This window comes from Gopherus flavomarginatus, chromosome 2 (genome assembly GCF_025201925.1).
Source record: "Gopherus flavomarginatus isolate rGopFla2 chromosome 2, rGopFla2.mat.asm, whole genome shotgun sequence".
NCBI lineage: Eukaryota > Metazoa > Chordata > Testudines > Testudinidae > Gopherus > Gopherus flavomarginatus.
Window position 1 is genome coordinate 3228076 of NC_066618.1, and position 12357 is coordinate 3240432.

The 12357-nt window shown below is 48.5% G+C and overlaps 1 protein-coding gene across 3 annotated transcripts in view; it reads right to left on the reverse strand.

Annotated features, from left to right (window-relative positions):
- The window catches only part of LOC127045848 (zinc finger protein 777-like), a 33844-nt gene extending 22676 nt beyond the window's left edge, over window positions 1-11168 (reverse strand). For all 3 annotated transcript variants that reach the window (XR_007772831.1, XR_007772830.1, XM_050942584.1), the window contains exons 1-6: window positions 11049-11168; window positions 9809-10165; window positions 9061-9187; window positions 3820-3975; window positions 3033-3146; window positions 2684-2788 (exon numbers count right to left, since the gene is read on the reverse strand). Coding sequence is in view for 1 of the 3 variants with exons in the window: in XM_050942584.1 (XP_050798541.1) it covers window positions 2684-2788; window positions 3033-3146; window positions 3820-3975; window positions 9061-9187; window positions 9809-10165; window positions 11049-11072 (883 nt within the window). In the remaining 2 variants the exon portion in view is untranslated. The remainder of the gene's footprint in view (window positions 1-2683; window positions 2789-3032; window positions 3147-3819; window positions 3976-9060; window positions 9188-9808; window positions 10166-11048) is intronic.
- Window positions 11169-12357: the final 1189 nt, after the last annotated feature.

Genomic DNA, 12357 nt, shown 5'->3' on the forward strand with positions numbered 1-12357 from the left:
CTTTTGACCTTGTCAGTAGAAATGGACTGTTTCCGCTTCTAGAAAAGACTGGATGCCCCCCACGCTCTTTAGCGTGATTCGATCCCTCCATGAAAACACGTACAGCACAGTCCAATACGATGGCTCAGTGACTGAGGCTTTCCAGATTCATAGTGGAGTTAAGCAAGGCTGTGTACTTGCCCCAGTTCTGTTTGGGATGATCTTCTCCCTGCTACTGAAACAAGCATTGGTTCCTCAACTAGGGGAATCTACTTGCACATAAGGTCTGATGGAAAGCTGTTCAATCTTGAAAGACTCAGGAGGCCCTTATCCAACACCTTCTCTTCGCTGATGATGCACAACCCACACAGAAGCTCACCTTCAAAGCCTAATGGACAGTTTTTCCAAAGCCTGCCAAGACTTCAAGCTTACTATAAGCCTAAAAAAGACATGCCAAGGAGTTGAGGAAGCACCCTCCATCAAGATCAACAACTATGAACTCTAAGTGTTGAATGAGTTCACATACCTGGGGTCCACTATTGCAGTCAACCTTTCACTTGAAACAGAACTCAACATCTCCATTGGAAAAGCCGCCACAACAATGTCTAGACCGAACAAGAGGGTCTGGTAAAACAACAAACTGACAGAACACACAAAGATCTGTGTGCAGCACGCATGTGTTATCAGCACACTTCTGTATGGGAGCGAGACAGGGACCTGATACTCTCATCAGAAAAAGAGGCTCAACAGCTTTCATATGCGTTGCCTTCATTGAATCTTTGGACTCTCTTGGAGGGACAGAGTCACCAACATTGAGGTGCTCAAACAGGCCAGCATACCCAGCATGCAAACACTCCTCCAATAGAGACGCCTCCACCAGCTTGGCATGTGTGCAGAATGAATGATGGGCGCATCCCGAAGGACATCCTCTGCAGCAAACTGGCATCTGGAAATAGACCCAAAGGACTCCCAAAATTGCATTTCATGGATGTGTGCAAGCGAGACCTCAAAGAAGTGGATGTGGACAAATGGGAAGATCACACTCAACACCACAGCCTTTGGAAACAAGAGCTTAACAAAGGTCTCCGGAGTTCCAAGAGGAAGACGTCCAGTTTAGGAGAGGAGAAAAGAGCCTGCAGAAGGCAGAGCCCAAAGGGTCAAGACACCACCTTTAAATGTGACAGATGCGGCAGAGATTCTCTCTCTCAGGTGGGTCTCTTTAGCCACAAAACCAACTGAGTAAATTCTTTACCTCTCAGGGGCGCACACCCATGGGCTCCCAAAACTGAAAGATGCCTACTACTATTAGACTGTAAACCCTTTGGGGCAGAGATTATCTTTTTGTTGTGTGTTCACACAGCAGGTAGCACAATGGGGCCCTGATTCAGGACTGCAATACAAACAACAAACGATCACTTAGAACAGGTAAGAGCACACAGAAGCGGAGGAGCTCCGAGGAGCCGCAGGTACTACTCCGCTCACCTCCTTTGAGATGTTTCAATCCCTTAGAGCCCCACTGGGACTCCCTGACACTTCAATATTCACCACTGTCATGTAGTTAGGATATCTTTTGTACAAAGTCTGTCTCGTGAGGTATCACTCAAAGTCTTGCTCTGCTAAACATTAATATCTCGTTGGATTGTATGTGCTATTGTTGTACGTGAAGTTATGAAGTTTGGCTATGTATGTGTTACTGAGACACACTGGGTTGAAACACCCACAAGCAGCCTTTCAGGTACAACAGTAAAAAGGCCAAACAATGTTACTGGCTTATTGAGGAAATACACACAAACACAAGGATTACTCCAGGAACTGTGTACAACAGAAAGCTCTCAGAGATAGCACTGCACAATGTCTGACCTAGGTCACAGCAAAAGAGCTTTCCAGCAAGTGGAGAGAAGATATAAAAGGGGGACAATGACATCGGGGGGGGACCTCACTCCCTCTGCAACAACACTCCTGGAAACACCTGGGGGGCAAGAACCGAACTGTCAGAAGTGATGGTCCCCGGCTAGAAGGATTTTTAACCTGAGTATGAAAACCTGAGCAAACCAAGGCAGTTTATGCCTTATGAATCTGCCAGCCTGTTTATCATTCAGGGTGAGAATTTGCTAATTTATATCCTTCCTCTGTAGTGTTTTAAGCTCAGTTCGCAGGTTTTGTTCATTTACTAAGGTAATCTGCTTCGGTCTATTTGCTATCACTCACGATCACTTCAAATTATCTTTAGTAGTTCAACTTTTTTTTTTCTCTAAAACCAGTTTGTGGAATTCATAACTGGGGGGCAAAAGGCTGTGCATCTCTCTCTCCACATTGAGGGAGAGAGCGAATTTTATGAACTTGTGCTGTACAGTTCTTTTGGGTTTACACTCGGGGGGAGGGCACTTGAGTAACTGGGCAGTTCCTTAGCTGAGCCTTCCCATGCAGAGCTGATCTCCGTGTCTCTGTGTTTCTGCACCTGGGGGTGTCCTTACCCGTATGTGTGCTGGTAAAGTGCAGCCTGAAGCCTGGGGAAGGGCTTGAGAGGCTGCATAGCAGTACAGCGTTAAGGGAACCCAGGCTGGTGGGTCAGGCAGGCGCAGTGGAACCTCAGTACATCAGGAGGCATCCCAGAGCAGCAGGGCAACCCGTCACACCCACTCCCCCCGCAGAGCCAATGGGAATTTTGCACAAGAGCAGCCTGCAGGATCAAGTCACTGCTCACCCATGCTGAAGTCTGCGAGAATTCTTCCTTCCCCCAGTTCCTGCTGGTCCCCAGCATCCAGCTCTTCCTCTTCTTTAATCCAAGTTAAAGTGTCAGATGTGGAAACTGGTGATTATGTTAATGAGAAACAGCAACAAATTAGTGTGTGTTTTACCAACACCTTTTGACCCCTTTCTGCAAAGGATTTGGGGCTACAGCTCTCTGGGATGGGTGGAAGAGTGAGTAACGTTTTGTGAAGAGAAGGAAAAACAGATGAGAAAACACATCCAGACAGATGCGATTATACAAGCTGATGGGCCAGGTGCTGTTCACTCCCCTCAATGACTCCGAGTTCGAACCCAGTGCTCACCTGTGCTGGGCTCCTGGGGAATTTCTCTGTCTGCAGAACCCCCCTGGGCCCCGGTACACGGCTCCTCCCCTCCTTCAGCCCGGGGCAGGATGGCAGGGTTGGAAGTGGCATGGCCTATTGATGGAGACACAGATGAGGGGAAATGAGTGTTTTATTCATAGTCACCAGGCCCTTACATGTGATTTTAAACCTGAGCTGAACAGAGGCAGAACTGGTGATCCTCAGGAAAGCAGATCTCTGCTAGGAAATGGACGGCTTTCCCCGGGGGAGCCTAAGGAATCCTCACACTCCTGTAATATTGCTGCCTGCAGGGCCACACAGCTGCCCCTGCCATGCCCACTTCTCATCCTCTTGTCTCAGTGGGTTCACTTCTGCCTGGGCAGAGGTTAGGGCAAAAAGGGGGCGTGGCAGGGGCTGAGACAGGGCGTGGCTGGCATGTAGGTTTTAAAGTGCAAATCCAGTTTATGAAAACAATGCGCCTGGCAGGTAATTTGAGGGCTCCGAGAGACTCCTATTGCCAGCCAGGAGTAGCAGTTCACCTGAGTGTGCTCTGGAGCTGCACTTCCAACAGGGAGTTCAGTGACTCATATGCTGACCACAGGGCGCTTCCTGGCCCACTGGCCTGCAGCCCCGCTCCTCTCATCTTCCTTCAGCTTGTTGGATGACGAGTAACAAAGCACTGGGCTCAGCACCCCTGCCGACAACTCTCACACAGCCCTCACCCAAACCCTGCACTGTCAAGCCCTTACAGTGGAAGTGTGGGTTTGTGATACTTGGTAGAACTCACCTGCGCTGGGGTCCACAGGGATTTCTCCTTCCACTAGCCCTTCCTTCTTCTGGACTCTTTCCTCCAATCCTTCCAGAGATTCCCACTGATCCCCGACACATGGCTCCTCCCCTCGCTCAATGCGCGATAAAACGTCTGGCTTAGAAACAGCGTAGTCTGTTCATGGTAGCAGATGTTAAGGGAACATCATGGCCTATTAATATTCATTGCAAATAATACTAAATTATTTTAAACTAGCTCCCCTTCTCTAACTGGAGCTGATGACAGATCTGAAAGGTGGCCAATAAGGATCCTGTAAAAAGATACCATTCCTTGTGGAGGTCGGGTGTGCTCCCAGCAGAAGAGCCGGGGGTTGCCGCATAGAAGGGGAGTTGATATGCCAGAGCCAGTTCAGGGAGGAATGCTCAATGCTGTGTTACCAGGTGACACAAAAGAGGAGGTTACTTACCTCACAGTAACTTTAGTTCTTGGAGATGTTTTATCCCTATGGTATGCTCACCATAAGATGCGCGTGTAACCAACTTGCCTAAGAGGGAGATATCTCTTTAAGACAGTAGATCTTAACCCTCAGCCCAATCAGCACACAGCTGTGGCCCATGTGACATTCCCAGGGCCATACAGGTAGTCTATATATTGTGTGGATGCAGCTCACATAACACATAGAGAACTACATATGTGGCCCACAACGGTGAAGCGGTGGAGAACCACTGCTTTAAGAGATCTGTGAGGGGAGGAGATGGGAATAAGTTGTTCCGGGCCATTGTTGCTAGGCAGATTTAGAACTCACATCCAGAAGTTTCTGAAACAGGGTGTGGTAGTTTTAGGTCTGCTCCAATAGGTTCCCTGTGGCTGGGGTCAGACACCAGGAGGGCAGGTGGTCAGGGCCTTTTGCAAAACAGCTGCATTGTGCACTGCATGGGCTGGGAGAAGCTGAGCCCAGGAGCAGAAAGGAGGTTGCTTTCCCTAACTCTGAAGCATTTTGCAGCAGATTAGTGATGATGTTAACCTGACAACAGGGAAGCACAGCCAGTATTAATTTAAAAAAGGGAAAATTGGGAAGGAAAAGTAATTTATTTTATTGTAATTGTATACTGTGAATATTGTATTGATTTTATCCAAAGTGTTTTAATTACATTAACTCAACTAATATGATTCACCAGCTTTTATTTAAATTTGATCCTGGGGAAAGAGTCATTTATATTTTGCATTTTCTGAGTTTTGCATTTTCTTGAACAGGGTTTGTTTTAAATCTATACACTTCACTGAGTGATTGGTTAATCGGTTAGCTGACTGGCTAACAGTGATTTCAGCAGCGGAAGAGTCTGCATGGATTCCAGCTGAAGATTCCTACAAGCCAGTGGAGGGAAGATGTTGCTTTTGACTCAGACAACAGTACAGATTTGGTGGTCAAAGACTCAGATGAATTCAACCTAAACTTTTGAGAACTCTGAGTTTCCTCTCACGATCTTTCTGTGGAGACTGAGCTGTTTAATTTGTTTTCTTTATTTCTGTTTATGCATAGCTGTGAAGACAATGTATGTGGATTATAAAATTGCCATGTTATGTTGTAGAAATTAAGTTATTATTCATTATGTTTCTTTATCATAAGAATTAACATGTTGGAACTTAGTTAAGTTTATTACTTTTTTTTTTTTGGGGGGGGGGGGGGACTTGAATGTGGAGACATTGACCCTGTGCAATCCTTTCTGAAAATCTTTAGACTGAATTCTGGGTCTCCAGCTGCTTTTCTATGGGAGTTGGGGGGTTTTAGGCTCTAGAGAAGGCCAATGAAGTGAACTCTAGCCCTCCCAAAGGTTACACATGCACAGCCATGTGCTCTCAACCAGAGACAGCAAAGCAGCGTCTGCAGACCTGCGCAGAGCAGCCCCTCATGCCTCCAGACAAGAGCCTATAAGGAGGAGTGGACTCGCCACCACTCAGTTCCCTCTCTACCACCTAGCAGAGCTGTACAGCTGAGGGGAAGGACGGTGGGAGGTGGAGCATCCATAGAGACAAAGCATCTCAAAGTACTCAAGGTCCTATAAGATAAGTAATCTCTCCTCCTCCTTTGACTATATATGTCCCTATGGATGATCCACCAGAGGAGACTCCCAAGCAGTAACTCAACGGGAGGCAAGTCCAAGATGGTTCAGGGGACTGCCTCACCAAAGATAGTATCCCTAGAAGTAGGTAAAATGGCAGAATGCTTGGCAAAGGTGGGAATGGAAGCCCAAGTTGCAGTCCTACACATTTCTGGTAAGGGAATGTCTTTCAGCGGAGCTACAGCTGTCGACTGAGGTCCAGGGGGAGCGTGCTGTCACTCTGTGAGGGGGCCGCATCACAGCGTGTTCTAAACAAGTTGAATTGCAACCCATTAGACAGTCTAAGTGGAAATAAGGCATTCCTTCATCCTCTCAGTGGATTATACAAATAACCTTGGAGAAGCCCAGAAGGTCTTAGTCCTGTCAAGGTAGAAGGTGAGAGCCCTTCTGACACCTAGTGTAAGTAGACTGGTCACCTCTCCAGAGGCTTTGAGTAAAACACTGACAGGCGGCTTCCTTCTGGGTCTGTCATAATGAGCTCTCCCATTCTTCTAGCTGAAGAGATGGCTACAAAGAACTAAGTCCTGAGGGAGAGGTAGAAGTCCTCATCTCTCAAGGTACTGCTGGAGTTGCAACAGCTACTGGAGCGGCCTGGGATGTTGAGGCCAATGTAAGAACATAAGAATGGCTATACTTGGTCAGACCAAAGGTTCATCTAGCCCAGTATCCCATCTTCCAACAGTGGCCAAAGCCAGGTGCCCCAGTGGGAATCAACAGAACAGGTAATTATCAAGTGACCCATCCCATCATCCATTCCCAGCTTCTGACAAACAGAAGCTAAGGACACCATCCCTGTCCATCCTGGCTAATAGCCATTGATGGACCTATCCTCTATGAATGTATCTAGTTCTTTTTTGAACCCTGTAATAGTCTTGGCCTTCACAACATCCTCTGGCAAGGAGTTCCACAGGTTGACTGTGCATTGTGTAAAAAAAAATAGTTCCTTTTGTTTATTTTAAACCTGCTGCCTATTAATTTCATTTGGTGACCCCTAGTTCTTGTGTTATGAGGAGTAAATAACACCTTATTTACTTTCTCCATACCAGTCATGATTTTATAGACCTCTGTCATATCCTCCCTTAGTCGTCTCTTTTCCAAGATGAAAAGTCAGTTTTATTATTTCTCCTCATATGGCAGCCATTCCATACCCTTAATAATTTTTGTTGCCCTTTTCTGAATCTTCTTCCAATATATCTTTTTTGAGATGGGGCGACTACATCTCCACACAATATTCAAGATGTGGGTGTACCATGGATTTATATAGCGGCATTATGATATTTTCTGTCTTATTATCAATCCCTTTCTTAATGATTCCCCACATTGTTTGCTTTTTTGACTGCCATTACACACTGAGTAGATTTTGTCAGAACTATCCACAATCACTCCAAGATCTCTTTCTTGAGCGGTAACAGTTAATTTAGATTCCATCATTTTATATGTATAGTTAGGATTATGTTTTCCAATGTACATTACTTTGCATTTATCAACATTGAATTTCATCTGCCATTTTGTTGTCCAGTCACCCAGTTTTGTGAGAGCCTTTTGTAGCTCTTCGCAGTATGCCTGGGACTTAACTATCTTGAGTAGTTTTGTATCATCTGCAAATTTTGCTACCTCATTGTTTACCCCTTTTTCCAGATCATTTATGAATATGTTGCATAGGACTGGTCCCACTACAGACCCCAGGGGGACACCACTATTTACCTCTCTCCATTCTGAAAACTGACCATTTATTCCTACCCTTTGTTTCCTATCTTTTAACCAGTTACCGATCCATGAGAGGACGGAGGAGGAGGAGGAGGCGGGCCCCACCGAGGCTAGTGAGCATTCCATTAGAAAGAGCTTCAATCTAGCCTCTCTGTCTTTCCGAGACCTGCCTTTAAACCCGGAACTGATCTTACACTTGGACAGAATGTGGCTGTCTCCAAAGCAGCTCAAATGCCTGTCACTACAGGGAAAAGACCTGAGGCAGGTTTGGCAGGACTTAAACCCAGGGATCTTTGGCAAAATGCAGAGCGTTAATGCAGCAAAACGCATGATAGAAAGAAACAGGAGAGGGGATAATCTTCCTTCTAAACACAGCTGTTTTAAAACTGAACACAGAAATAAAATAACCACACAAACACAGGAAAAACTAAGAATAAATCACTATGTTAAGAAAGGCAGGAAGCTGAGAACCAGTGGACATGCAACCACTCCGTCTCGAGCCGCAGGCAGTTGAGAAGGAACTGAGTGGCAGCTGGTCCGCACCCCCCATATCCTGTCATGTGGAGGTGCCACTCTGGTAGGCATGGGCTGCAGACACTGCTTTGTAGTTTCCACTCAAGAGTGCATGGCGTGCGTGCATCCTATGGTGAAGCACCCTACAGACATACACTCAGAGAACTAGCTGATAAAATCTCAGTCCTATGATTGTAAATCAGCAGAAGTCTGATTTTACCACAGGATGGGGTGATCTGGCTAGTTAAGGAAACAAAGGATGGTTTTGTATTTCAGGTACTGGCCTGCTACTCAGCACACCTGGGTTCAATTCCTGGCTCTGCCACAGACTCTCTTCGTGACCTCACAAGTCACTTAAACTTGCTGAACATGTTCTGAAGTCCTCTGAAGTCAATGGGAGACATTCCACATGTTTCAAAGGGTTTGGGAAAACTAGGTATTAGAATAAAAGAGGCATCGCAACTATGAATAGGCTACTCACCTACTCTGCGGCATGTAACTACAACAGTTATCTGCAGCTAGGAAGCACTGGACCAGATCTATATCCGCAGTTTCCAATTTAGTTTTAAATAGGAGGGTGTGTGTGGTATGAGCTGTCTATTGCAAATGCTCAGGGAAGTAGTGATCCATTGGAAATCAAAGAAACTGGAGAATAACCTGCAATGGGAACCACAGTAGGAACTGTTTCTAATCAGAGAGTAAAATGGCTATTAGCCAGGCTGGGCAGGGATGTTGTCCCTAGCCTCTGTTTGCCAGAAGCTGGGAATGGGCGACAGGGGATGGATCACTTGATGATTGCCTGTTCTGTTCAATCCCTCTGGGGCACCTGGCATTGGCCACTGTTGGAAGACAGGAAATTGGGCTAGAGGGACCTTTGGTCTGACCCAGTATCGCCGTTCTTATGAAAACGTATCCTTACCCAGAGAGATCAGAGTCTCATAGTTCCCCTTCATCACATTCTTGTAAAGCTCTTTCTGCCATTCCTCTAAGTTCTCCCACTCCTGCTCGTTAAAATAGACGGAGACGTCATCAAATGTCAGCGGCACCTGGAATCATAAGGGTTATAATAAACTTCTTTCTTAGACTATAAGAACCTGACCCAAAGCTCACTCAAGTGAATGCCAAGCACTTTCATAGGTTTTGGCAGGGAATGCATCTTGTGCTGTGCTCTTAGATTCACCAAGACTGGAGCACTAATTTTAGCAGAAACTTTGAAGAGTCAGGGCCAAATTCAGCACGATATATGTGTCTCCTGAAAAGCTCATAGTGCCCTCACCTCCCACTGACTAAATGGAGCATTTGCAGGTGGTCTGTTGAGAGCATCTGGTGGGCTGGCTCTGGCCGAGGTTTCCAGCCACTGTTTCCAAATTGCATCAGAAATGATGCATAACTATGCTCCTAATATTACTTTTCCATATCAGCAAACCAGTGACTGAGCTGGAAACAGAGCCCAGATGTCCTGACTCTCGGTCCTGTACATTATCCACAAACAACTGGACCAACTGGGTCTGGCCAGTGAGTTACTGGACACCTTGAAGCCAGTAAGATCACTCCCTGCATCCACACTCTTATACAGCAGTGAATTAAAGGGCCTGCATATCAGAAGATAGGAAAACCCGTTCAGTGCCTAAATTTCTACCCCTCAACAGCAGCTGGGATATTGTTACCTTGGGGACTTCTCCCTTAGTGCCTGGGGGCAGTCTCAGGATCCAAAAGTTCCTGTTTCTCAGCAGGTTCTCCATGTTCTCCAGCCTCCTCTGCAGGAAGTTATTCTCCTGGATCAGAGTTCCCAAAATAGTCCATTTACTCTCCAGCTGGTTACCAAATTCCATCGCTGTCCTCTCACAGTCTGTTAACTTCTTCTCAGTTGTCCCTGTTCTCCCCTCCAGATTCAGTAATCGCGTGGCGTGGGAATTCACCTTCCTCTCCACGGCTTGGATGGCAGCGACTACTGTCCACAAGGAGATCTCTGTAGCGTGATGATCAGCTTCACTCACAGGAGTTTGTTCAGGGACAGCGGGATCCTGTTTGCACGAAGAGAAACAAAGTCAGCATCAGGGAAAGACAGCCCAAGAATTGTTTCCCTTCCTGTACTGAAGCAGATCTGAAATGGAAACCCCACAATATTTGACTCATATGAAGCGTGGAACACTCATAGGCTTTAGCGTCAAAAGGGACCATTTGATTATCTAGCCTGATCTTCTGCACAGCACAGGCCAGTCAGTTTTACCCAATTACCCCTATACTGAGCCAAATAACTCAAGTAGCCGGTTCTCAAACTGTGGGTCGCAATCCCCTGACTCCCTCTTCATGAGGTTGCCGGGGCTGAAGCCGGAGGCGGCAGCTCCACGAAGCTGAAGGTAGCGGGTGGGGTTGCCAGGTGTCCTGTTTTCAGCCAGAACGTCCAGTTGAAAGGGGACGTGGTGGCTCCAGTCAGCACCACTGACCCAGCCGTTGACACGCGAAGGAGCAAGCTGGGAGCTGGTGTTTGACACTGTCCCCAAGCCCGCGCTCTGCACCCCCGGCCGGGCCCTACCGCACCCCAGGGTGCCCATTGCCCGCGGCTCCCCGGAGGCTGAACACAACAGAACGAAGCCCGAACACGATGGAGGGTTTCTCCGGGGCAAGGGAGGCTCCGGCTCCGACCCAGACCCAGACCCTCCCCCGCCGGAGCGGGCCCGGGAACCGGGCTCCTTCCCTCCAGCGCCGGGGCGGGTGTCAAACCCCGGGTGTAACTGGGGAGCAGCGCCGGGCACCGGCCCAGCCGCCCGAACCCCAGCCCGCCCCGGGGCTCCGCCCCCGCCCGGCCGGGCAGCCCCGCGCTCCCCGCGGCCCGGCTCCCGGGGCCCAGGCCGGGCGGGGAGAAGCTCCCGGGGCCCGAGGCTCCCCCGCCCGCCGGGCCCTTACCTGGGCAGCGGCCCGCTCGGCCATGGCCCCCCCGGGCGGGCGGGGCTTCTCCAGCGGGCCCGGCCCGGCCGAGCTCCGCTCCCGCTCCGGGCTGGGCAGAGTCCCGGCGCCGCCTCGCCACGGGCCCGCCCCGCTGCCGGGCCGAGCGCAGTGCATGCCGGGAGGGAGGGAGCCGCGCCCGCAGCGTCCCGCCAAGAGAAGCACCTGGCGCTGAATCCGCAGGGCCGCTGCGAGCGGACAGCGCCGCCTGCCGGGCCCGTCGGAGAACGCAGCTCTTGGCCTGGAAGGTCCCCCCCCCGTGTGCGAGCCCCCCCCCGGCACCAGGCAGTGATGACCTTGTAACATACGGATATTGATTCAGAGATTTTAACCCCCCAGGGCCCATAGGGTCCCCTGGACTGAGCTCCTGTACCAGACCTGCCATTGCACCCCTCGCCTGTCCTGAGCCCAAGCTCTCCTGTCCCACTAAAGCAGGGGCCAGAAAGAAATCCCCTTAAATAGCAACAACTGGTAAATAAATACCTGGCCCTAGGGGTAGGGTCCAGGCTGGGCCGTTAAAACAGATCACACACCGAGCAAGCCCCTGCCAATTGCCTTTGAAGGGTCACACCAAATGTTACGAAATCTCCAGGAATTTGTCCAACCAAAGTTGGCAACCTTACCGAGAAGATCAAGGGCTCAGTCCACCCTCAATTTGCTCCTGTGAATAATGGAAAGACTTCAGGGGGGCAACTTCCAACCCCAGCCTTACACACTCCCTCACAAATAAACCACATTCTGCAGCATGGTGCCTGGATTCTGCAGGTGTTTAGTTTAAATTAAGAAATTACAGGTCAGGTCCTCAGATGACCTAGAGCAGCCTTGCTCTGTTGACTTCAACTGAACTGAGGTGGTGCACACCCCTGGAGGAGCTGGCCCTAGATTTTATTAAATGAGCTGAAATATGAAATGAACAGTATGACCAGCACAGGAGCCTGCATGTTATTCATTGTGATACTGAGCACAATTTATGTTTTCAGCATTCAATAGGCCATAGATTTTTATATTAACCATGACTCACTGCATCACTGAAGTTGTCTAAGGGGAAAAGATTCAGGCAGCTGGGAACTGGAGGATTAGCACAAATTGAGACATTAAAGGCAGTTTGGGACTGTAGGATAAGCACATTAGTTTGATATTTCTGCTAAAATGTGTAGCAGACACTGATTTTTTTCATTTAAATTACCACTGTTAGGATCCAGAAGTAGCACCCTATACAGATGTGTAGGGGAAGTCGTTTTAGACAGCTTGCCAACAGAAGAAAGCCACA